Source organism: Epinephelus lanceolatus, chromosome 13, assembly GCF_041903045.1.
Source record: "Epinephelus lanceolatus isolate andai-2023 chromosome 13, ASM4190304v1, whole genome shotgun sequence".
Taxonomy (NCBI): domain Eukaryota; kingdom Metazoa; phylum Chordata; class Actinopteri; order Perciformes; family Serranidae; genus Epinephelus; species Epinephelus lanceolatus.
Genome location: NC_135746.1, coordinates 35,439,549 through 35,466,920, shown reverse-complemented (window position 1 = coordinate 35,466,920; position 27,372 = coordinate 35,439,549). Strand labels below are relative to the sequence as shown.

General features: G+C 41.2%; 1 protein-coding gene across 1 annotated transcript in view; it reads left to right on the top strand.

Annotated features, from left to right (window-relative positions):
* The first annotated feature begins 6,062 nt into the window (after positions 1 to 6,062).
* The window catches only part of lama4 (laminin, alpha 4), a 42,068-nt gene continuing 20,758 nt past the window's right edge, over positions 6,063 to 27,372 (top strand). The window contains exons 1-13 of the mRNA XM_033648942.2: positions 6,063 to 6,693; positions 14,813 to 14,914; positions 15,036 to 15,163; positions 15,259 to 15,339; positions 17,268 to 17,482; positions 18,129 to 18,229; positions 20,590 to 20,770; positions 21,240 to 21,323; positions 21,409 to 21,560; positions 21,759 to 21,869; positions 22,244 to 22,355; positions 22,619 to 22,783; positions 23,187 to 23,380. Coding sequence (XP_033504833.1) covers positions 6,586 to 6,693; positions 14,813 to 14,914; positions 15,036 to 15,163; positions 15,259 to 15,339; positions 17,268 to 17,482; positions 18,129 to 18,229; positions 20,590 to 20,770; positions 21,240 to 21,323; positions 21,409 to 21,560; positions 21,759 to 21,869; positions 22,244 to 22,355; positions 22,619 to 22,783; positions 23,187 to 23,380 — 1,734 coding nt within the window. The 5' untranslated portion in view covers positions 6,063 to 6,585. The remainder of the gene's footprint in view (positions 6,694 to 14,812; positions 14,915 to 15,035; positions 15,164 to 15,258; positions 15,340 to 17,267; positions 17,483 to 18,128; positions 18,230 to 20,589; positions 20,771 to 21,239; positions 21,324 to 21,408; positions 21,561 to 21,758; positions 21,870 to 22,243; positions 22,356 to 22,618; positions 22,784 to 23,186; positions 23,381 to 27,372) is intronic.

Genomic DNA, 27,372 nt, shown 5'->3' with positions numbered 1-27,372 from the left:
GAGCTGCAACTAGAAAACACTCATGGCAGTTGTACATGTCGTTAAAACGATTTGAGGAATTACAGAGGAAGCTACACAGGACGTGTATCTAAATGTTTATCCCACTGGATGTTTTACCTGAATTTGACATTTGCTTTTAATCATGTAGTTGTAAATCTCAAACATTTAGTACCACAGGAAAAGGATACTTCAATCTCAAAACATTGTTTACCACTGTTAAAGGCCTTAAAGGGGACCTATAATGTTAAATTTCAGGTTCATACTTGAATTTCGTTTTCTTCTTGAACATATTTAAATGCTTTAATGCTCAAAAAACACTTTCTTTTTCTCATACTGTATGCCTGAATATGCCTATATTTACTCTCACAGGCAGACATGTTCAGGCAGAAATATGAATAAATCGGGGAAATATTAACAACATCAGCAGGGTGTTTTCCTGACGTTAGCAAGTAGCTACATGTAGCTAACTTGAGTTAACTTAAAGTTGAGACGTAACTTGACTACATGATGTTACATGATGACATGCAGGCTGTTCTCATGCACGGTTTATATGTAAACCTACAAAAAGTAATGCATCTCAATTCGTACATATACCACATTATCAGGAAGGCTGCTATCATGTAACCAAAGTGCTAACATGAGTGAAAGAAAAAGTAGTATGAATACCAAAGGTCCGTGTAGGCAGGCGGGTTGGGGTGAACGATGGGTCAAACAACAAAGGACTTTCCCATAGAAGACCGGTGTTCGGAACTCTGTGAAACCAAGTGAACTCTGTTGTTTTAAAGTATGTCATCACCACGTGTCTTTTATTAAACCTAACCAAAGTAACTTTACTTGCCTAAACCTAACCAATGTAATTTTACGTTAAGTATGTAACATTATTCATGGGGCACTACTTCATTAGATATCATACCAACTGTTGTATGTGGATATGTTGTGATGTGATGTTACGGACATACGTAACTTAAAATAACTCAACATTGACTTATGGTTTCACAAGAGACACAAACAGCTGTCTCCTGGGTCAAAGTCCTGTGTTTGTTTGATCCATTCACTATGTTGACCACCACCCTGTCTCTTTGTTGCCTGACCGCCTCCTGGCTCACAATTATGCAGTTTATATATGATACATAGTGCATTACTTTTCGTAGATATAAGTATGAACAGTGAATGAAAACAGCCTATGTTTTGCAGGACATTAAACTCTGACCTGTACTTCTTAAGTGATATACTAGGAATTGAAGCACACTTTTGCTCTCATTCACGTCAATCCTGATGGGCGTGTCAGCTAAATCTCTAAGGTGCAAATGTTATTGCAAATCATTCCATTTCCACAGATAATACTTCCTATCTAATGTCAATCTGATTTATCTTGTGAAAGTTGTGCTATTGGAAATGCAACTTTTCGAACTATCCTTAAAGTGATTTGTGTTTGTCATGATGGAGGTTATAGTTTTCTCTGGTATGTGTGGGCAGTGTAAGGAGACACCACAGGCCAAGAGGAGAGGGGTGACCTGCTGTACTCTCTGACCTCCTGGCCCTCTCAGGAGAGGCTGCCATGTCTCTCCCCTGCTGTTCTGATTTGGAGGTGAACCTAAGTATGCATGAGTTAGGAGTCATCTGCTTTCAAAATAAGTTTGAATATGTGATTCATTTTGTAGTTTTCCTATGGGGGGAAAGAGTGGTTCCTTGGAAGTTGGACTGTTAGCTGCGATGGATGTTCATAATGGACAGTTTTACTGTTCACCTCTGATTTCTCTCCACATAAGTTGGCTAACCTGGAAATTTGTTTAGATCTGACTTTTTTTTAGGGATGTCCCTGTGTACTTAAACTTAAGCAATTACTTTGATGATTTCATGAGTGGATATAATAAAAGGATTGATCCGATTTTTTTAAGTAGAGCTGTATGAGGTACTTATCCATAGTCAGTGTATTATTATATACAGTATGTTTGTCTTATTGTGTGACTTTGTTGAAAACACAAAAATAACACAATAACTTAAACTAACTCATCAAAGCAGTGGTAAAAAAGCAACTCCTGTGTTCTGCAAGGTAAAATTACTGTTTTTGTCAAAGGACTTTGGTGGCTTAGGTAACAGTTTCAGGTCCCCACTGGGAAGGGCTGTCTGACATTGAGGTAAAGCACTGAAAATACACTAAATAAAGCATACACTTAAACTGATATGGATTTTTTAAAGGTGGCTAAAATCTGTTTTGTTTCTGCCCCTGTCCACAGCAGTACATTGTTCAGCTTCCATGCTGATACTCGTAACAGCTTCTCCAAACTGTGAGCGTGCCGACTTATATCTACTGTAGATAATACACTGACCTCATACAACCCGACTTTAAAAAATCAGAACTATCCCTTTACCCTGCGAACCCTTTCATATGCAGGCAAACAGCAGAAAATGACATATCATTGATACACTGTAATTGTGGCAAGCCTTGTTGTATTGTATTGAGTCAGATCTTGTGACACTTACACTGCAGCGCTGCGGATGGATTCCTCCCTGTTGCTTTTGGCTCAGAGGGCAGCGTTGTACTGTGCCATGCCTGTTGTATCAATGTGCTGCCAAACCTAGCAGTGCCCTTTGATCACATGAATGGCCTTAGCTGAGTAGGTTGGCAAAGAAGACCACCCGGGACAAACTCATCCCTTTTGTAGTTAAGAAGTTAAGAATACAGTGCTGCAGCTGTGAAACCTCCTAGATCACTGAATACGACCCTGGCCTGCGAGTGATTCCTGGTGTTTACACTGTGCTTGTGCTGAGAATACCAATGTGCAGTGGGGCCAAACATGGAGAAGGAAAAGTCCTCTCCGTCTCAGTGAGCTGGTGAAGTAAACAGATTGTGGCTCAGCAAAGCCTCACAACAGCTTTCTGGTGGTTAGTGCCGCCTGTTTGTCATTTACTTTGCATGAAAGCGTTACATAAAGGATGAAATTGGACTCACAAGTGCACAACTAGAGTCTAGAGTTGCTCCCAAGAGAGCAATTAACTCTGTTTTGGTTCCACAGTGGTTTTAAACAGTAGGCAGGTAATATAAGGGTAGAGACAAAACAAAACAGGGTAGTGCTTTCATTGGCTAAAAGCAGGGTGAAACTGTTAACTTTAAATCGTAACGTTTTGAGTTATGAGGGAAAAAATCTGTTGTGTTCCTCCTTTGATCATTTTATTTTTTGATGTTGAGCATCAAGGTAAAATTAATTTTAGCTAAGAAAGAAGACATAGGTCATCCAGTGGGCATGAATATTTGGTACAGACTGACAGGCAGTCAACCAGTTGTGGGTCACCAGTGCTAGCCGGTACTTGGTGCCCTCTGTGGTTTTACTACTCCTTACATTAGTTTGGGATGTCATTCAAATCCAAGGGTAAGGTAAAGAGTACTGAGGTTACGGGACTACCAGTTACTATGAGTTGCCACCGCCACAACTTGTCCAGTAAAAGAAAGACACCTACTGCAAACTAACCCTCTCCTTTCCATTGTATAATGTAGGACAAACAAAAAAAATACAGAGTGTGCAGGGGCTGCCAATAAGTCCACTTCCTCCCACCTGTTTTAAGACACATTTTGGGCCCACAGTAGCTCAGTCCATAGGGACTTGGGTTGGGAACTGGAGGTTTGCCATCCAGACCGAATATGGAGTGTGGACTGGTAGCTGGCAAAGTGCGATGGAAATGAACATGCATATGTGATGTACATGAAGCATCTGACTCAACGTCACAGAAGTATCTGTTCCACTGAAGACGTGCCCAATTTTGGCAGACGAAAACATCAGATCAGTGTGGACTGACAAGGAGACTGTAGCATTTTTCACATTAGGACATTAGATTTACAGTTATGTCATCTTTCCATCTTTTTTTACATGGTTCTCCAATGTTTGAGGTAGAACTTCAATTGAGCCCAAAAATAAGGTCAGACGCTACATAAACCCACTAGATTCTGTCCAAGCCCAACCCAAGACAGAAACACAGGAGTAGAGTATGGTTGAGAAATTCCAGGTAATATCTGGTTCGTGCAAAGAATCAAAGTTCTAGTTTGAAGATTGACTGGTGCTCTTTTATTAACCCCATCTTTTTGTGCTCTCTCCTTCTGCAATAGTTGAAAATTGCACCCAATTAGAGAATAAGCTCAGTCGTTTGGCTTAACGCACCCAACTCACATAACAGTAACAATATTGACAGAAAAGTATAGATGGATGGACTCTTATTTTCTTTTGCCAATTTTCTGGAAACTCAGTTAAGATTTTCATCACATTTGGATGGAAACTTGACTACAGACTGCTGAAATACCTTGAACAAAAAGAAATGTCTAGTGCAGGGGTTGGCAACCTTTACTATCAAAAGAGACATTTTTGGTCAAAAAAGAGAAAAAAAATCTGTCTGGAGCTGCAGACAGAGCCTCATAATAAAGTTAACACAACCTTTTAAGTCGAATTTAGGCTATCAACATTACTAATGGATCTAAATGAGCATTCATTGATATGTTTTAGCACAAGGTGGCTATTCTGCAGTCGGCTATTTTTGATTATTTGGTACTTTAATTTTGTAGCGTTGCTGATGAAAGCAAACAAATTTGTCCACGCACGATTAAATTTGCTCTTTACCCCTGGGACTTTTCCCTTTTTGGATTTGAATTCCACACATAGCCTAGCTAGGAAGACCCAAGACTACTTTGGCCATTGTTAGTAATGTTTTCAGATCAAAAGGCCACAGACATATGACACACATTTTAGTTGACAAAGTGTTAAAAAACATTTTTTTAAATCGGTGTGTAGGCTTTGCATTTTTACAGTTGAAGAATGTAAGAATCCAACAAACACAGGACTTTCACCGAGGAGACTGGTGTAAATACCCCAAAGTCAACGTTGACGTCTTTTAATAGGAACATAGTGTAGCATACTACGCTACTGACGTATGTTACCTCAGTACTTATTTAAAGCTAAACCATAATGTTTTTTTCTAAACCTATCCGTCTAGTTTTGTTGCCCAAACTTAATCACAAAGTTTTATAGCGTAATATCGACCATTTCATTACGTTAAGGATGTCTTTAAACCTGTGATCATAAGGACAGTAATAAATTTCATTTTAGGGTCGATAATAAATGTTGTTTTGGAAGTCATTGGAAAATGATCTATTCGGGGTGATGTAAATAAAGAGTAGATAACTAAGTCTATGTGGGCTTGTTGACAAAAGGTGGAAATGTTCAGAGGATACACTGGGTTATGATGTGCTCCAGTGACTTTATAGCAAATCTCCTGTCAACCCCAGCTCTCAGATGTCAGTAAACCTCTTTCATGGGAAACGCCACCCCAGAGGCTTGAAGCTAAGATGCTTTTTCCACCAATACAGAAATGTTCTTATCTTCCTTTGAAAACTGGAAAAGTAGCTGCAGTCACATTTTATTTGATGTTACCTTCCACAAAAGGTGAGGAGAATTCATATGTCACTTCTTTATAATCCTGGTTCTGTTAAGAATAGTAAATATAGAGCTGCCTGAGGCCTTGTTTTGCTCTTCTGTGACATCTCTGCCATACATAACTGGAATGTGACAACCTGTTTATTAGTCATTTGAGACATATAACTTCCACGTGTGCCTATGGGCTAACACGACATAACTTGGGACATATTTGGAACTGCTTACAACATGGTCTTTGTAGTGAAGTCGCAACTGTCTTTGGATCAGTGGTAGAGTCATTCATCTCAAGCATGTGGCCTTTACAGTATCCAGCAATTCAGATCCTGGGGAACTACTGTTTTTAGCCTCTGACAATACATCCTTTGTGCTGAAAGTGTCACGTTCTGGCTCTTCCTGTTAAGAGCCTCGCACAATATCTATAAATTTAGCACCTTTGATGGTCTGACCTTGGAAAACAAACAGAAAGCTCATGTCTACGGGCTGTGAGGTGGAGCTGGGCCGGGATATCAGAGCAGCTGTTTCTTTTCTGCCTGCGGAGTGTAGAGTGGGTGTTGAAGCTTTAGACCCTCTGCCCACCCTGGCCGAACAGAGGGGAAGGGGAGGGGGAGTGCAGAGGGAGGGGTGCTGCCTGTTGAGCCCAAGGTGAAAGGGTGCCTTGGACCTGCAAATGGAGACGGAGAGCTAACACTCAATCTGACTCTGAGTCAGGGGGGAGATATGCAGTTTGGATGGGTGCACTGTCTGCCTTGAGCCTGCCTTCTACTCTAGAGACAGAAGCCCTCTGTTGCTCATTTGCCTCTCTGTCTGTCGTTCTTTCTCTCTTTCTCTCTCCCCCTCTCACTCTTTCACTCAGTTTCCAGCCTTCCCATCTGTATGTGATTTAGGCACAGGCTCAGGGGAGAGGCAAGTCCGCTAGGGGAGAGGAATCAGGGCAGGGAGGGAGTGAGAGAGAGAGAGGAAGTCCACACAAGTTTGTTTTACAGGACTCTGGCCGGGCCGGGACTAGGCACAGTGCTGCATCTGGAGGTCGGAGCGGTGGAAAAGTGAAGCCAGCAGGAGCAGCCGAGCAAGAGGAGCTGCCCAGAGACTTTCCTCCAGCCAGGAGACACTGACAGAGACACAGACAGAGAGGGGGGACCAGTGGTCTACTGGCAAACACACAAATATGGCTGCTAAATCTCTGTCCTGCCTCTGCCTTATCTGCATCCTATCAGGGATTGCCTATCCAGCTTCTGCCGCCAGGCTTGGGGAACAGCAACAGGCTGTGCCGACAGTAAGTTTTATCTCTTTTTGGCAAACAAACATTGCATGCTAGCACAGTTATTTTTAGTCTCTGACCTTTTCTACCTACTGCATGTGCATGTAATCTGGCTGATGATACTGTAAACAAATGTAAAGGTGAAAACTGTAAAAGATGAAGCCAGCTTGGGAGTGTTTTGGTTAGTTATGGCAGTCTGGAGAGCTGTCTGATGTGTCTGTGTGGACTGACAATGGTCCTGCTTTGTGTTCACGCATGTGTGTGTGTTTGTGTCAGCAAACGTACCCCAAGGCTAGAGCTCAGATGGGCTCTGAGTTACTGTCTCCACCACTGTCATGCCCCTCCCGCCCCTCCCTGGCAGTTCCCTAATAGAAACCAGCTGGCAAATGTTGAGCAACACCCCAGAGAGACAGAGAGAGGGAGCACAATAGACAGTAAGGGCATGAGAAGCCATAAGGGACTAGTGGCCAACATTTCCTTGGCTTAGTGTGCACCTAAGGATATATACTCAGAGGCCAAACTTTCAGCTAGGCAGACAATTTTCTTTAAGGATTATAAATTATACTGTCTTATCTGATTGTGAAGATTTTCGTTATATCTGTTCTGGCACTATCTGTGGCCTCTTTACCCCCCACAATTGGCAATCAATGTATTTGCATTCTGTAAATGCCCCCCCATATAGCAGTATGTGACTGGCTGCTTTTCCTGTATGATTCAAAGTGTGTACCCACAAGGAACAAAATATTGAATGATGCAAAATGATGCATGCATATACTGGACAGGAAAAAATAGTGCCTAATACAGAAGACAAATCGTGTTGTCTGACAGTTAACTGCTATCTTTTGTCTTTTTTTATTTGCTGCAACCAGTAGGTCTGCAGCTTGTTTTGTTGGTTGGTTGGTTGGTTGGTTGGTCATTCAGTCATCAATTTTTCCACCCTTTGGTGGCCACACTTTTGCCCCAAGGAGACTTAAATTTGACTTGAAGGTCTCAACTATTGCAAATTCATGCTTGTTGAAGCAAGATTGCATGATGAATCCTTCAGCCTACTATTTGTTTATCTGCACTGTAAACGGATACAAGGGTGTGAAGGCTGCAGTGGTGGATGGGCGTGTAGGGTATCTTCCATGCAGGAAACTGAAGCTCATGTCCTGTCACACAACCGCTTATGACGTTTGTTTTTTTGTTAACCATAACTCTCCTAGCCTTAACCACAAGTATTAGTTGCATAACACTACCATAACCATAATTCATTTGCCATGACCACATGGCTTCTCTAACCTTTACCATACCTTTGCAGAAGACTTTGCAGAAAGTAAGAATTTTAAAAGCACTAGCAGTGGACATGATTTTATTTTATTTTTTTCAATCATGATCTGTGGTTTTGCATTTTCAAACAACATTGACATTCTTGTCTTACAATAGAGTTGTTATCATCAACTCACCTTGAGCAAAGCATAGCAAATGCGTGGCAGATTGTGTGATGTACAACAAAATCCTAATGAGCCAATGCATAATTTTAAAAACCAACCCAAAATTATATCCTGATGTCTTGATCTATAATAAGTTTGCTTGGTTGATGGACTTTCTTGTAAAGTTTTGATGTCATCTTAATCATCACTGCTGCACGAGCTTGTATAATGTACATGTGCAAGCCACAAATAAGTAGAACAAAATGTCAGGCCATAGATAAACTACAACATTATCCTTTTGCAGAAATGTTTCAGTGCACTGTGACTGTAATTATGCGGCCACTTAAGAAGATTTCAGGGTTGATTTGTGTCCTTTGGCCCCAGAGAACTCAACTGGGAAGCCATGTTTCTTGGCTAGGCCTATACAGTGACTTTGCTCAAAACTAATCAGTATGAAGAAACATCCTGTGAAATGTCAAAGAGAATGTAGAAAGAGAAACAAGTGCAATTTAAACTTTTCTTCCCCATTTATTTTCTATTGTACATGTTTATTTCTCAGTCTGAGTTTTCAGAGTTGAGAGTCCCAGGAGACAAGCCCCCCCCACCCCCCCACCCCCCCACCCCCCGCAGCCAGACTGTCTGTGCAAAGTTATTGAGTTAGGATGAGATTCTCATGACCCTGGATCTGTCCTGTCCTGAGGATGTTTGGAGGAGTTAGCATGACTAAATCCAGTGTCTGAACCTCTCGTCAAGGTCAATATAAATACAGCAGCCAGCTCCAGTTGGTACGCAAAGCGGAAATTAGATACAACCTCCCAGCTTTAACATTTAATCCACCTAATTCTCCCACTCTGGGAAAACTCTGCCAGGAGGCAGATGTACATAAAAACACACAAAATACACTACATTTAAAAGTTATCTTAAAAAAAACCCTCATCATTCTAGAGAACTGTCTGTCATTGAGGCATCCCACCTCCACACATGCACTGCAGAAAGAGGGCATGCATGGCCACAGTTTTGGAGCTACATGATCAGAGAGAGTGTTGACTTTGGACAGCACTCATCTGCAGAGCCAAATCCTGTTTTCATGCTTGATACCAGCTACATTTGTTCGGCTTTCTATCACAGAGATGCAGCCTTATGGTGTATCCTATTCGGTCAACACACAGGAAATACACTGATAAATACTGAGGAGAGGCAGCTTCACATGAACACAGAGAGGCTATATAACATGCTGAATGTCATCTTTGTTCTCCACTGTAGTGGGCACAGTGGGAGAGCCACAGAAATAGTTCACATTACTGAGTGTGCTCATAGTTGTCAGAAGGCTCTAAATGGCAATTGTTTTAATTTCCATGATAGTTACAGATGAATTAAAGTAACCACTATGTTTGAAATTCCTATTCAAATTTTCAGATTCTTTATTACAGGACTACCCCCAAGTGAAATTGGGGGTTGTTGTCTTGAGAGTAACATGAGAAGATTGATATCAACCTTATGTTTCTGTGTTTAGTACTCAGCCAGTTAGCCTAGCTTAAAATTAGGAGGAAACAGCTAGGCTGGCTCTGTCTAAAGTTTAAGTAGGGGACATGGGGGGCAATTACAACATCTCAAATTGCACCTGTCAGAAATAAGACAGAGCCAAGAAATGCAATATGCACATGGTCTTTGATGGTCCCTCTCCGCCTGACAAAGGACAAAGTGGTATCTCGTACTTGTCAAAGTTTTTCTGCTCAGTCTGATTTTTGAGGTGTAAAAGTAGTTTTTCTTTCATCTACAATATTTTCCACATATTGTCCTAACCTTTAATGTCTGTTAATTTAAGTCTGTCTAGTTTAGAGGACCATTCTGTTGTCTTTACTTTGATATTTCTGTAAAATCTTAGCTTTGTTATTTCTAGCTAGCAGGGTAGCTTGTGTCATGGACGGTACAGTTGGTGTCAATTGTTGGGTTAGCAACATTTGTTTGGACAGAAAAATGACTTGTGGGCTAAAGCCCATTTTAACATGGAAGAAACACAAAAACAGGTAATGTTATACAAACATGTCAGCCAAAACCAAATTATAATAGCCATTTTACTCTGAAGTTCACCTTAGTAAGAGCTTTGTGTCTTCTGTTAAGAAAACCCTTTGGCCCTTGGACATCCCTTTTTATTTTCACAACACAGTCCAAGCTGTAAACACGGCAATATATTAATACCTTATATAGTTTATATGGCTATCATGTTAGCAAACAATGTAAGCTCACCAGTGTGTTCACTACAGAGTAGAGCTGGATCTTAATACCCAAGAATGTAAGTCAGTATTTCCTTATAGCTCTGTTTTGGTCTCCACCAACTCCGAAGAATGTCTCTCTTTAGCTGCTAAATGCTCCACTTTGTTCACCAGCTGGTCTCTAGCTGTGTCTGTCTGCTTTTTGTTGCTGTACAGTACAGAGAGTACATCCAATGAGTTCTCATCCCAACTCATCAAATATTGCTGCTTTGTCATCTACGTATGACGTGCCAGATATCCTCCTGCATTTGTTGACATCCTGGGACAATGTATCAGTTACGCCTGTTAAGTGCATTATGTCTTTACTGAATACGCTTCCATTTTCACAGAAAATGTACAGTTTCTGCTCCTTAGATACATAAGTCATTTCAAAATAAATTTACAATGTCAGTAAAACACCTTTTATTTACGTTTATTCCCTTGTGCAACACAAGCATGTGGTTAGGTTTGGACAACAAAGGCATGTGGTATGGTTTAAAAAAAAACACATCACGGTTGGCTCTACATTCATGCAGAAGGGAACACCAGGTTCCCAGATAAAAGTCCGGGGTTTTCGTCCTATATGGATTTTCTAGCTCCTTATATCACATCATTGCCGACAGCGTATCATACTGCCACAACAGGTGCCATACGGCCAACAGGCAGCGTATCCATCCAGCCGCGTATCAAACTGACACCACCCAGCAGCATATTATACTGCCACGAAAGGTGACTTCTGGCATCAGTGTCTGTCGCCAAAATCACTGACCAAGTAGCGGTGTTAGACAAGGTTGGAATGAGAACAGGATGATACATCAGGGCTTTTTCCAGCAATGTAACTGGAAAGTATAAGTTGGATGGATTAACCATTGCTTATTAAAAAGTAGCTCCAACACCCCTAAAATTGTCCATTTTACATTTCTGTTTATGTTCAAGTTAAATAAGTTAGATATGTTGATTGATGCGTTTTAGATAAGTTGGAGGGCATATTCTTTAGAGACAGGCTAGCTGTTTATCCATGCTTTTAGCCTCTATGCTACGCTAGGCGGAAACCCAAACTTACGAGCTTACTAACAGACATGAGATTGATATCAGTCTTCTCATCTCACTCTCAAAAAGAAAGCAACTAGGCTAAGCATAGCCCTGTTTCCCAAAATGCTGAACTGTTCCTTGTAGGTCTGAAGCTTAAATTAGAAATCCACAAAGTCATCCAAACGTGCAGAAAAATGTTATTCTCACAAGCTGCTTGATTGTTTACTTCAGATGCATTCCACTCATTTTAGCGGAGTCTAAAGAGTCCAAATGTCCTACCTCAAGACCATCTGCTGCATCTCCCTCTAACCCTCTAACCCCCTGCCCTGTGCTCCCTTGTGTATACACACTGCAGCTGTTTGACCCATCACACACCCTGTCACACAGCTAATAGGTCTGAGCCAACTCAAAACACTTTTAAGTGGCTTTACAAATGGTAAGTAACTCAGGATCTCAGTAGTTTTCCCATAAACCCGTGGTTCATTACTCCTAATAACTTGGACTACGATCTGGAGCCAGAACTTTTATCTTTTTTCCTGTGAACATTAAAACCCATTTGAATCACTGGCTGCATTTTCAGGATGTGTTACATGGAAGGTTGACAGATAGACTGTTTTATGGTAATGATGGATGGTCTGGTATCAGTGTATGTGCACTGTGGGTCAGGGAAAACCACAGGAAAAAGGTCTGCAGGAAGAATCAGTGCTGCTGTTCACAGCGTGTTTCACATTATCTGGCCACAAAAGCATGTCTTTGTCTCACAGCCCATCTGTGAATAAATCAAAGGAAAATGTGAATTATAAATAAGCATGCAGTACTGTATGTCTGTGGAATGTTCCATCTTCTGGCTTTTCTAGATGCATCAATGTCCGGTTAACTGAGTGGAACGAGTAGAGGTCAAACTATGGAGTTCTTACAGGCTGCTGCGAACAAAGTGCTATTGTATGCTTCATTGAATGGTGCTGCTTCAAATGTTCAAAGATGTTCAAAGGGCAGTGTGTGTGGGTGAGGGGGGCCCGCCTCTGAACTCTGACATCACACCATCCTGAGAAGCCGTGCTGAACAAACATCAGACAGGATACAGGTTTTAAAATGACTTGCTGTATATGGGAGGGTGCTGCTGTGATTCAGAAGAATTTCCTCACAACTCACTTGGTGCATCTGCCAAATCAATTTTTACAGAGGCTTTGGGGGCCTTGACCCTTCGGGCCCCAGAGCCTGTGTCTGGTGGGCCTTTTCAGTAACATATCTACTGTGTGCTTGCAGAGCTTTTTTTGTTTGTTCTGAGGGTATGATTTGCAGTGCAAAGAGTTGTAGAATAGTGGAAATAAGTTGTTGCATAGCTTTTCTGCATATATTGACTTTGATCACAGATGCTACAGTGTGCATTTGGTTTCATTTTGCATCCCGTCTGCTTGAGAAAAAGGGATCTATATAGGGATCTTTACATTGCCTCTCCCATGAGGTTTCTTCCATTTCTTCTTCATGTGCTCAGATGATTATTTCCTTGCCTTCTTACAGAGCTCAGGCTAACTCAGGAACAGTTGACTTAAAACCCACTGAGACATTCCTCTACGTGACTTTGGGCTACACTTGACTTGAATAATTTGGTTGACTTTTGGGACATGAGCAATGGTCTACATGGTGAAAGTCCTATCTTTGGTTGACCAATCCAACACCCTGACCACCCCCTTACACAGACTTTGTTGCTCTTTATACTACCTATGGGGTTGTAAAAATAATCACTGCCCACTGCATGATGTTATCAAACCAGGGAATTCGTATGTCCACTATGACAAAGGATCCTAATTGATTTTTCATTTCCATTGTTTCTGTGCTACCATCGCATAATGCAGTGTTAAGCGGTCATGGTCATTGAATGTATTTCTGTGAGACCAGGCTTGCAACATTGCTATTGGAAGAGGTCCCTGTCTACATCTGCAACAAGACGTACACAGGATGTATCTGATGAAGTACATCTGCAGATGAGAGACAACTCCACTTCATGGTTTTTAGCCGAACGGTCTAGCTCTCACTGCAGTATTTTTGTCAGCTACCAGTGGGACCGAATGATGGTTATGTTCGTCAGTCAGTGGGTCAGTCTTTGACACTCTGTCCAAGCACACAATATTATTCAATATTAATAGCATTTAAAAAGTAAAGCCAAGTTTGCACATGTGGATGTTAATGTTTTGCAGAGGATGTATCCTAAAGATTTGGGTAACCCACTGACCTTTTCACTAGTGCCAGTATTGGGCCAAAACTTCCTCTCATTGTATGGAAATATCCTGCTCTAACAGACAGATTGCTATGACATTTACTGAACACAGTCATGCTCTCCAGATGATAAATCTTTTAAATGTGTATTCCCCATGAGTTTTAATTCTTGTGCCACCTTTAGGAGAAAATAGCTTTGCATGGAATTGAACAAGCCAAACATGTGTAAAAGACTTTTAGTTCATTATTTCTAAAGGAGCATTGGCACTCTACTCAACATTAGCACATTTACTGAGAAAGATGGAGGACAAAATATACCTACAGTGAACAGGGCTCGTGCAGCTTTGAAGACTTTAAAGTAAACCACATCATGGTCAGGGGCTTATACTGCTGTTTTACTTTTTATGCCTCCAAGCCAGCAAAAGCCTTGGCCAAAGGAATTATGTTTTCAGATTGTACATCCTCATGTATATCCCACTCCTGTGAATACAATATCTCTAGAACACCTTGGGTGAATTTCCTCAGATTTGGCACCAACATCCCCTTGGACTCAACAATGAACTGATTAGATTTTGATGGTTAAAGGTTAAGCCATGTGACCTTGTCCTTCTCATTCTTATGAAAGCAATATCTCAAGAACACCTTGATTGAATTTCTTCAAATTTGGCACAAACGTCTACTTGGACTCAACGATGAGCTGTCTAGATTTCAGTGAAGGTTAAAAGTCAAGGTCACTCTAATCTTGCGTCTGTCTCATTTGGTGAACACAATATCTTCAGAAGGCCTTGGGGGAATTTCTTCAAATTTGGCACAAATGTCCAGTTAGACTAAAATTTCACTGTGACATCATGATGTTCTACAGAAACACTTTTCTGGTCATTATTTTATGTCATATCTCAGGAACAGAAGAGGAGACATTTGGTCAGATACTGAATTGGTGACACTAATCTTGGGTGTCCACCTCGAAACTGTGTTGGTTGTACAGATCTTCTGTGCTGCTGGGTTGAAGATGTGTTTGAAGAATCCATGTTTTATTCTTTGTAACTTCTTTGCGGCAACATCCATGTTTAAAGCATTGTCAGCTGTTACAACTACATATGAGCCTGCAGGACATCGCTGTAAACTGTAACTGCAATTTGACTGGTTGGTGTAGACATACAACTGAGAATTGGTGATTCTAGTTCACTTAAGTAAGACTTTATATTCCTGTCCCCACTGCAGGTGTGTGCAAAAGGATTTTTCATGAGTGAGCAAAACATATGTTTGCCATGTAACTGCAGAGGCCATTCAGACTACTGTGAAGACATCACTGGCGTTTGTTATGTAAGTTTCCCCACATTGCTTATTTCTACCTTAATTATCTAAGTGAACAGATCACTTAAGTTCACTTCATTTCCATAACTAAAACATCTTTTAAATCTGTTTCTAACATTCTTCCTTTCAGAACTGCAGGGACCACAGTACGGGTGATTTCTGTGAAATGTGTGAAGATGGCTATATGCTGGCTCCCAGCCTTGACGGGCGCCACACCTGCCGACCCTGCGCCTGCCCCCTCTCTGTTGAGTCTAATAAGTAAGCCAGCCTGTTCGTGTTTCTGCAGCCACAAGACTCCATGTTGGCAAGATGTGGGTAATCTCTGAAATACTTTCCCTTGTGTGTCCGGCCAGCTTTGCAGTGCGCTGTGATAAGGGAGGTTCCATTCTGCGGTGCAAGTGCCAAGAGGGATATGCTGGACATTTCTGTGAAAGGTCAGTGCCGAGGAGACTTCAAGCAACCAATCAAGGAGTTGTATAAATTGCACGTAGCAATAATGCTGTCTGTGCACATTCAGTTAAAAATACAGTTTACTAACTGAGGTGGGGAAACTTCATGACAGAGTAACAAGCATTCAAGCAGTCCAAGATTTATTACAGTAGGTTAAAGTGCAAGCCACCATAGAATAACTGCAACATGTACCTATGTAGCCACTTTTACTGTGTGTTTCATCACTACTTAGATTGCAATTGTAATTTTTTCAACCCACACACATCAACAGTTTCCGCTAACTGATATGGATTTTCTAGGTTATGATTACTGTCCAATCGCTATGCAACCACTGAAATTGTGTGAGTCTGGAATCACTGGAATCTGAACCACGGACATCACGAGTGAGTGTGAGAAAAATTGCTTAAAGCAGAACTGACTGAAAACAGACAACGCACTTCATCAGGTTTGAGTGCAGAGCCACAGATCAGCTGAGCAACATCTGCATGTGTCAGGCCTCTCTGTACAGTTTCCAGTACATTTTCCTCATTTCTGCATCACCTTCTTATCCTAATTTAGCAGTTTTATTTTGTGTATATTACCAATTCAAAGTCCTTTTGATTATTGTCCATTTATAATTTGATGCAGAAACACAAGACTTTGTGTTGTTGAAGTTGCTTAGAAACACGACTGTCATCACATCCATCAGTCACCCAATGTGCTGTCTCTGTATTTACTTGGTTGTTGAGTATGTGCTACTTTCTCACAGTTAGGACAAAAAAATCTCTGCAAGTTGGTGGAAACAGTCGTTACATGTGGTTACATGCAACTGCATAGAACACAATTAAATGAAAAAATCTTACCTCTTTGACAAAGCAAAGCATTTAGAAAAATGCTGCAAGTAAATAAAACATTTATAAAACACCACCTGTTTGATAACATGCTTCATACAAAAACACACTGCAAAACACCAGCAAACATAAAACGCTACAAGTAGAATGCAACACAAGAAATATAAACTCTTTCATTGCTTATCTTTTGTCCATTTTCTACTGTTTTCACAAGCTGTAGTGTGTCAAGCTCTCTCAGCAATGATAACTTGTACACATGTTGACCACATGTATATGACATCACGTTTGTAGTTCAGCCACAGGAGACACGTCGTCGTTACATGCCTGGTGCTGGTATTAGTCATGTCAGTCTCTCTTTATAATATCATTAGTTTACATCAATGTTCAACAACAGTATAAGTCAGAATCCATATGTGTGAACACAGAGATGGTGATTTGCTCTCCATTGGAAGCCTCAGTCCCCCAGAATGCATTGCTGCCACTAGACGATCACATTTTTGTGTGGCCACTTTGACATGTAACAAACAGCTGAAGCAACTAGTCGCCCCTTGTCTGCAGATTATTTTAAGTAAGGGTCTGCCTGGACCCTCAGACCCGAGACACAGTATAGGTTCATAGGGGTTCAGGTCCACATTTTATTATGGTCATTGGGTCTGGGTCCCCTTCTATTTTTGTGGGTCCTTATATACAGTAAGATTGATTAGAACAGTATGGTCCGATGTGATATTTATAGCAACTTTTTTTGTAGCAATTTTAATTACCGGCTTTGTCAGGTCCATAAAATAGAGTAGAAATCTTAAACATGCACCAGGTTGGGTATAGATATTTTAAAAAATGTTTTAGGTCCAATCAGATCTCTGAACAAATTTCCCAGGTCCATCTGAGTTTGCATCCATGATTTTAGACCCATAAAGACCTCTAATTTAAAGTCATTATGGAAAACCAAACACAAAATCCATCGAAAGACTTCATCATAAAATAATTCCTGGTGTGCACCAAAACCAAAGCTGGATTTTTTTTCCTTGATATATTCATAGTACAGTCAGTGGTATTGTCAGTCACCTGCAGTCTTTCCCCTCCAGGTGTGCTCCAGGTTACTATGGCAACCCAATGGCAATTGGTAATTCCTGTAAGAGATGCGACTGTAATGGCAACTCCGACCCCAACCTGATCATCAACGAGTGCCACAACGTGACGGGCCACTGCCAGCACTGCTGGGGAAACACCTCCGGCGCCAACTGTGAGAGGTGTGCTCCAGGTTTCTATGGCGACGCCATCAGTGCCAAGGACTGCAGAGGTGGGGGCAATGAGTGAACTCCTACATTCAAGATATGCTTGATCTATGCTTGAAAGACTCATGATGTTTAAGGGGAGCTTCCATGTGCAAAGGCTGGGCCTGTGAGGGTATTGTTGTTGTTTAATGTTCTGTGAAACCTGAACAATTCTACATGTGCCAACGACGAAGCTGGATGTATAATGAAGGCAAGAAAATTAATTTAGTTTGTTGACACAGCTGCTCTGGCTGACTTTTGAAAATTATCGTCATACACTAGTGACAGCAGTTCAGCATTCTCTCAGGCCAGTGTAGAACAGCACAAGATGACCTGGGATATTATGTCACACCGTGTTGGAGTCGTATGAATAGTTCCAAACTACAGGTTTGTTTTTACCACATATTCACTTGTATTTTAGTTATATCAAAATGAATATACGTATATGCAGCAAAAGATAGAGTTAGTTTTTCACTGTTATGTTTGTTATGGGGTGTATGTTTTCCTAAAACTGTTCAGTGGAAAAACAAGACAGCGTGAAAACTCCGGGTCCAGGATTACCTTATGCTTTTGGAGGCCCTGCAAGTCCAAAAATAGCCCTTTCCACCATGCTTGTGATGTCATTTGACCTCTAATGTTCTCATCATTGACTGTGCCGTGTGTCTGTTGCAGAGTGCGAGTGCAATGAATGTGGCACCTCTTCATGCGACGACAGGACAGGAGTGTGTCACTGCAAGCCGGGTGTCACCGGACGACTCTGTGACCAATGCGAGGTGAGAGAAACCACGTGACTCCGCCTACAGTTGTCCAACTGGTGTTTCCTCTGGGACACACAGGAAATCTCATGTGAAGCAGGGTTAAATGATAATTCCTGTTTATTACGGTGTGAGTCTTATTTCCTTGGTTTTGGTCATTCCCGTCTGTAAAAATAACTAATATATATATAATTGTTCATTAAAGAGAATATGAACATGATCAGTCAGACCCAGGTTACCCAAAATTATCTAGAAAAGAAAACAGATAAGCTGTAAAAGTAGAAACGAATGAATTTGCTGAACTGCACTGCTGAAAATGTATAGTTGAAACATTTGAAGTAGTTTCAGGGGCTTAACATGTTGAGTCAACAGAGTGTTTAAACTACGAAAACAAGTTAAATTGTTAGAAGTGTTTGCACCTTAATCGGACAGTTCATCCCAAAATCAATGATATATATATTTTTTCTCTTCCCTATACACCTTGTTATGAGGAACTATTTTCTTTCTACCAAACCACACCCGCCAACCGTATCATTGCGCAGAAGGAAGTGTACATCTACTCATGCTCATGACAACGTGCAATGTAAAAATTAATGGCATGCTCCGCAGATGAACTGTAGGTTAGCTAACAGTACAAGAGCTGATATGCAAACACTCACAGCATGTAATTTGTAGTGTATGCATTAAAAGTAGTTGAACTGCAGTTGTCACCTGAAAAGCATTATTTGGAAGAAATAAAACTAAAATTATAAAAAAAAATGTAGTAGTAAACATCCAGCAGGGTTTACAGGCTTATATTCTGTCTCAAATTTGCTAACCACTGTTAGGTGTTAACCCAGTTTTCCTGTGCACTGAGGAACTATTATCAACACTAACTAGCACTAACTTGATTTCTATGTCCAAGTAAGGTAGTTTCAATAATTTGGTTGAACTGTTGGTGTACTGGCTGAACTGGCCCAGTGCCGGTTTCCACTGCAGTGTTTGTGTTTTCTTGTGATGTATTCTTCGGTTCTTCGGTGGTGGTAGTTGACAGAAACCTATTTATTTACTAGATTCATTTCTTATGTTTTAACATTATGTGTTGCCGCAAGAAACATAACACCTCCTGTGGTCCAAACACACTGATCCCCACACCTGTTTGTCTTTTGTACTTAATTGATTGACATGACCCATTACTAATTCTAAAAACATTGACTGCCCCCTTGTGGTGTGGCAGCAAACAAAAACACCCATATTGGCTCCAACAGTTGGTTTGTGACGATCTGTCTGATTGTCAGAGTGCTTGTGTTTCGTGCACTGCCTGACACTGTTGTAGCAATGTAGCTGTATTCATAGATCTCAGCAATGACTTAAGTGAGTGTGATGTTGCTGCCAAAGTGATGATGGCCAAAACTACCAAACTAAGACCCCAACTGTAATAGCCAAGACTTATCCTTATCCTTTCATCCGCCAAAATGACTATTTGTATGTCAGTTACTGACCTTATGTTACGTGTTTTTTTTTTTCAAGAAAACCTTTCTCACACACCTGTGTTGAACGAAGAATCCAAAAACTAAGAAAAAGCGACCACATGTTGTAAAGCAAAAACTATATCAAAACATCTGTTTACAAACTCACACAACTTGTGCAGTATAATCAAAGTCTCATTTATCCAGTCCTGTGCTCAGCAATTCCCAAACACATGCAATTTTTAATAAAACATCACCACTTAAAACTGAACTGAAAGTGAAACTCTCTTCAAAGCCAGACTCCATTGACAGTAATTTTACCTTGCTGAAACCAGGAGCTGCTGGTCTACTGCTGCCTCAGTCATTTAGTTTTTTTGTGTTATTGTGTGAATTTGTTGTTTTAAAGTTTTGTTCTAATTCACCAAAGTCACACAATAACACTAACGAACTAGCGATCAAGGCAGCAGTAAACCAGAAGTTCACGTCTTCAGCGAGGTAAAATTACTGTGTTTGTCAAAAGTCTGGTGCCTTTGAAGAGCGCATGGATACATTTTACTTTTAATTCAGTTACCTGATGGAAAGGGAAGTACTGAGCATACAACTGGAAAAACGAGACTTGGATTATCCTGCATGAGTTGTGTGAGAGTTTGTAAATGGATGTTTTGATATTGTTCTGTTGTTGTTAAATGCAGCCCCTTTACATTCATCAATGATTTCTCGGTTTTTGGATTGTTCATTTCCAGTTCATGCAAGAAAAACTACTTTTTTTCTTCACAAATTAAGTAAGACAGGGTGAGTAATTGATGTACTGTATAAATGGTCATTTGGGGGTGAAGTATTACTTCAGCTGATGCACAACAATATGTTTCATAATGAACATGAGCAGCCAGATACTGGGATCTAACAATGTTTTTCATTCATGTAATCTAGGAGGGCTACTCAGGTTTCTCCAGCTGTCAGGGCTGTCGGAGGTGCGAATGCGGGCCAGCCTCCGTCCGCACCACCTGCCATCCCCTCACCCACAGCTGTCCGTGCCGCCCGGGGGCCGGAGGTCGTTACTGCGAGCGCTGTCTCCCAGGCTACTGGGACTACAGTCCTTCCGGCTGCCTGAGTAAGTCATCTGTCCGTCATACTACATGTCAAATGTTCTCTTGCTCTCTTGAAAAAAACCACCCCCAGACCATTTGTCGAAACATTCAATGCAGATAACACTTTCCCAGAGGAAAAGGCTGTGCTGAGTACTCATGTTCCCACACCCACTCCTACAGTAGTACACATGATGTCAGTGAAGCATCTGCTGAGAGATGTGACCCTGTGGCCGGAGACTCTGCTGAGAGCTGGATGACATCACTGCGCCGCCCGAATCTATACACACACACAGCTGCTAAAAACATCAGTCCCACACAAGAGAGGCCACAAGACAGATGTGCAGGCCTCAAGCCAAAATACCATCTGTGGGTCTTTATATATGTTTGATTACTGCTCTGACCTGTATACAGCTGATCAACAATTTAGGCTGGTGTGCAGAACTTTCTGTCGTACCCTCTGTGATGAAGTGCATCTGCATCTGTTTTTTACAGAGTGTGACTGTGAGAGCGGCCACTGTGATATGCACACAGGAGAGTGCCTGCCAGAGGCTGCAACAGTCAACCTGTGCAACATCAGTGAGTGGACCTAACAGCTGTAGCAGAGACTCCACAATACAACTGTGCTGTAATTATCTAATCCACTTATCCTCTTTGGTTTTAGGCTGCGATGACTGCATTTGGCATCTGATTGGGGACTTGCGGTTGTCCAATAAAACACTGGACCACATGAGAGTCGGCGTGTTGAACATCTCCACTGGTGCTGCTGCCAACGACAGGATCAAATACTACAACTACACTGCTCATCGACTGCAGGTACATACACACATAAAAGAATAAATGCAGATGTGAATGCAACAACAAATAGAAAGACAACATGCATTAAGACAAGTTAAAGGGTAGCTAGTGGAGCAATGCACAATAATTCAGATCCATCCAGTCTAACAGTGCAACTGTTTTTGAAGGTTTCCTTTTCCTTGGTCTAATAAATGATTTAATTTCCTTTGCTCCCAGACTCAGTTTCAAGGCTGGAGAAACAAGTCCTCTGTGATGAAGGAGCAGACTGAGGAGCTGGAGAAGGCTGCAGATGATGTGGGGTTGGACATCAAACAGCTGGGGGAATCGGTTAGCTAAGCCATCATCTTTCCTTTAATGCACATTAACCATTAAAGCAAAGTCTCTGGAATTTTAAAGGCTTTAGAAGTTCAGGCCAATGTTTCTTTTCCCCTGGAAATACATGATGCATCAGCTCTTACCATGTGCATCACTGTGACAGTCAGATTAACTACTAGGCTTCTATACAGTATGACAGTCAAACCCTATACATTCTTTACACAACATAATATGGCTCACAAAATTGGATCTGACATGTTCCAATTACATGAACTCAATCTAATCCTTGTAAAAGACATCTGAGAGTTCCAGCTTGGTCTTTAGAAGCAAGTGACTTCACCCACTGATTGATGTGTCATTGATTAGTTTTTGTGGTGGTTTTCCAGGAGAGTGTGGTGAAGACTCTGGGGGACAAGTTGGATAATGACACGCTGGAGACCGTCACTCTGGCTGAGCAGCTCAGCACAAACCTCACTGATCTCAACACACGCATTGAAGGTATCAAACGGCTCTGGTTAAGTGAAACTGACTCTTTCGGTCTATCAGTGTCTTGTGCGTTTCCTGCAATCATGAACTTGTCCTGCTAGAGACAATAAATGCTACTGACTAGCTTTGGGGAGTTGATTCTGCAGGCTGCGGACAGTCATTTAAAACACATTAAATAAACAGCATCTTACCGTTTGACCGCTAAGTCTATACTTGCAATTTTGTTTAATATAAGGTTCCCTAATTCATCTCTGTGTGTTAATGTATGTGTGCAGAGATGATCCATGACTGGGAGCTGTACAGCATTCACCAGGAGGTGGATCCAGAGGTGGCCAGGCAGAACACTAAGGCGGCCCAGGGAATGGTGACCTGGATGAGGACACTGGATCTCTCCCCACGAGAGCCCATCGCCACCGATGAGTCGACTGAAGCCCATGACTGTGAGGAGACACGCAACTGTTCACAATGCACTAAAAGAGCACACACAGGCAGAAACATGCTCGACATGAAACTGTAATGAACAGTCGAACAATGTGGTTAGCTTCAGTAACAGTGCTAACAACAGCAACAGTGCTGACAGTGTTAATGAGGGCGACCTGAAAATAACTACTTACAAAACAACATTTTTGTGATTGTTTAGCCAGATACTGCCATACAGGTGGTGATCAGTCTGTATATCTGTATATTATTATTTTTGGTTTTCCACAATTAGATACTTTTATGTGTAAAACATACCAAGCCCACTGCTCTGCATTGCCTCAGTCTGAGTTTTTACAGTAGCAAGTCCTGAATCACTCAAATGTGACACTAATGATAATGTAATGTCTCTGATTGTATTTCCAGTGCTGAGGCGTATCCGTCAGTTGGAGAAGAAGTTGATGGTCACAGACGGCCGCCTCCCACCTGTCAGGGAGACCCTGTCCCGCTTCTCCACCAAGCTGTCAGACACTCAGCGATTTCTCCAGAAAGCAGCCAGCGCCGTCCAGGAGACGGAGAACAGGAACAGAGCCAGCATCCTCAAATTCCAGAGAAATGAGGTGATTTCCCATGACCCCCCAGACTCATGCTGAGTACCACTCCCTCCCTCTCTCATCTCTTCTCCAGCACTCCCTTCTTTTTCTGTGCTTGTCAGTATGGATACATGAGTAAACAGCCCTGTTAAAGAGCTCACAGCCCTTCCTCCCTGCTGTGAGGGAGTGTGCTGGCATGGAGTTCATCCTCTAAGTGCTGTCTGCTTTAGCTCCTAATGATACAAACAATGTTGAGTTTTGTTAAATTACACCGAGGTACCTGGCCCTAAAAGACACAAGAGGAGCCTATCCTTAGCATGCACTGCACATGCAAAAGGCTGTGAGAGAGAGGAATCTGGTTGTTGTTTGCCAGGCATGTCAGAGAAGTCTATTACTGGTGGTATTTAAGTGCTGAGAACAGAAACACAAAACCATCTGTGGGAGCTTTGGTCTGTTACATTAGGAGGAGGCCTGCACAGGGGGAGCAGCATTGCTGCAATACAACATTTTTTTCCCATGATAATATCCAGAGCCTACACACAGAAAAATAACTTTATTTCCCATGATACAACCCACAGCCAACACACAGAATCATTACTGTACAAGGGAGATTCATCTTAAACAAAAACACTGAGGAGCATTTAGACTGCCTAGCAAACATTACTCAGTATATAAGATAGATCCAGTATATATACAGTGGTGCGTATACGCAGATAAACAGCGTTTATCCCACCTCTGGGCAGGAGGATTTACCATATATCTTCTTTTAATGTAGCTAGAGCTCCATACTGAAGGCTATTAGTGTCTGTCTTACAATCTCCCAGTCAAAAGAAGTCCCACCCTGCAGGCCCAGTCTCACCAGTATTTTAGATGGCTGAAGTTTGTGGATGATCCATTTATTTCAATGGAATCCCTGCAATCTCTGGAATTCAACTTTGGTGAACTTTGACACACAAATTCTCACTGTTGACCAACTGCAAAATGTCTTGCCAGTGCCGACCATTGGGGGAATGGAGCATAGATGATAAGAGAACTCAATACAGTGTTGGAAGCAGAGCCCTATTCATTCCCTATGAAAGTTTCACAGAGGGGGAAGAAGCCAAACTCCCACATATACAATTACAATTACAGGCTACTTCCGGTTTAGTACTCCGCTAACTTGAATGGGAATAAAACAGTTCAATTGTGCAGCTCTTCTAAACTTTCCTAATGTTGTTGGACCGAATGGATCAAATTCTGATGGTGAAATGTGTCAATAAAATGTATCCACTGATTTATAGACGTCTCTTTAGCCATGTAAGTCTATGGAAAAAAGTCTTTTGGGACCCAAAAGCTTCATGTGACCGATGTAATTCCACTGTTTGGCCACTGTGAAATTTGGTTTCAATGCTTAGAGCATTTTCTGGGGGCCTGGAATGGAGTGCCTTAGGAATGAATCTTAAAACCTTGAAATGAATTTTGATTTTAGCACTCCCGGTTCCCTCGTCTTGAAGTCAATGGATTTTTTTTTTATTCGATTTTTAGTTGGATGCTTGAAATAAGGTCTGTGGTTAACACAAGCATTCATGTTTTGTTCTACAACATAAAATACATCAATAAATACCCCACTCATGACCTTTGAAGCTTTGTTGTGTCTTTAAAAATTGGCTAAATGAGACTACAGAACGTCATCATATCTAGCTGTGCCGAACATGGCTTTACAGTCTTGTTATGGTGGTGACTTAAGTTATGCGACTGTAGTGTAGTTTGTTTATATCCTCAGGTTAGCTTTTTACCTCTGGCGATGCCACTTAGGCTTCAATAATCATGAGAGTTGTGTTCATTTGTGAAGATCATCTTGCTGAACAAAACGTATCATAGAGTATCAGAAAGCAAAGCAAAGGCTCAAGTGCGATGCTAACTTCTGTGTTGGCCAGAAAAATGTCATCCCTGGGGCACTCTATGGAGAGCTGTAAAGAAAGCTATTGTAGCTTATTAGCTGTATCTCACCAGCCACTTTTTTTAACGATGCTTTACTGGAATAGAAACTGCTCCACCAAAGGGGTGTGGGTTTTTTTTTTTTTTTTTTAGTTATGAGACATCAGCCGGTGGTAGAACTTATTGGTCCCCTCAGCAACCAAGCTAACATCCTTAATACCTAACAGATAGCAAGCTAGCTAGCTCAGAAAGCTAATGTGGCTATGATTGAGACTGCCAAGCACTTAAGCAGTTAGCTTGATAGCTACAGTAGTATGCTACAGTAGGGGTTGCTCATATTGACAAACGTAATTACCACACTTTTTTTTGCTTTGTTTTGCAGCTGGCAAATGTAGGCTACTTTTTTGGTTTGGTCTCTCTGCTTTCGTCCACCTTAAAAGCCTTAAACCCACTTTACACAATCTGCTCAGCACCAAACAGCAAACAGACACAGTAGATACTAGCTGTTGAACACAGAGAACATTTTAGCAGCTGAAAAGACGGATATTTTTTTTTTCAAGAATTGGTTGGAAATAAAACAGAACTAAAAGAGAGGGAATATTAGACTGACATTTATTTGGATGCAACTTCAATGAATGTTAATGTTGCGCCATATCTACTGAATATATAGGCTACTGTAAATATTCTTCCTTACGTTATAATATTTTATGCTATATATTACTGCTGACTCTTTTCAAGAGCTTCCAAGTAGCCATTAGTTTCTATTCATGTCCATGTGGTAAAAAATCAACATGAAGAGACATAAAATGGCCTTTAATGTAGGTAACCCATCATAGGAATCATCATGTTTTTTTTTTATTAAAAATAAAATACATATAATGTAAAAATATTGTCAAAAATATTTTCCCACAGTAATATAGGTATAGTTTAATCCTCTTTTGGTGTATTACCTAACTAATACATGTCAGATGTGATGCTGACTGTGATGACCTGCAGTATCTGGGACAAGTTTCAAGCCTGTGTTCATACTGTAGTGTAAGATGTAGAAACCAGATGCTGTCTGGCAGGTAGAACACATAAAAACATCTAAACACATACACTGGAGAATGGTTTGCCATAACATCTATACCCATGATTTGTAATAAATGGGTTAAAACATACAAAAACAGTAGTCTGGACCTCCCAGTCCTTGAGTTTATTACTGTATTTTAGTGTCGTTTCCCCGGATCTGTAGATTTACAACTGTGTAAAATCATATGTGGTTGGAATTTGGATCGAGGAAGTTGTGATCCAGCCCTTACCGTCATGCCCTGGTTGACATTATGGGTCTGCTGTCCAGCAGAACAGCTGCTGCTGAACTCTGTGTGTGTCTGTGTTTGTGTATTTTTGGTTGCGCGTGTGTTATCAGGAGTGGGGATCTCCATGATCAGGGTCTCTGCTGTAAATCAATGCCATGAATGGTGCACTAACCAAACATGGAGCCTCTCCTAATCTGGGGCTCTTCCTCGCCTCAGCACAGACCGGTCGACACCAGCTGCAGCCGCAGTGTGCACACTGCTGGGTTACCACGGCCAATCAAATGATCTCATCATTGTGCCATACTCAGTCATGCAGTCAAATTAAAGGTGGGGTGTGGTTACTGTAAACCAACAACACAGACACTGCACCTCCTATAAGAAGAGCCTGCTTATTTAACAGTGTAGAAATGTATAGTATAACAAAACAAGAATGGCAAAGCAGCCTGAAAAGAAGTTTCTCTTCTTTTTATAAACGGTACCCTTTTGCTTTTCCTTTTTTTCGGTCATATACATATAATGTTACAATGTCAGATGCACATATGAATCATGGCCAAAGTTTCAAATAATGAGGCAAACATGTGTAAAAGTAATAACTGTAAGTAAAAAACCTCAGGCTCCAGACCACTATGAATACTCCGTTTCCTGTGGGGGGGTTTTTTTCTACTTTTGAGGCAATTTGATGTCAGCTCTTGACTGAACTGCTACATGTAACTACATGCTAACATCAGGGAAACATGTAATCTTTGTTTCAGATGTTGTTAATTTTTCCATTATTTCATATCATATTCCTGCTGGAACATGTCC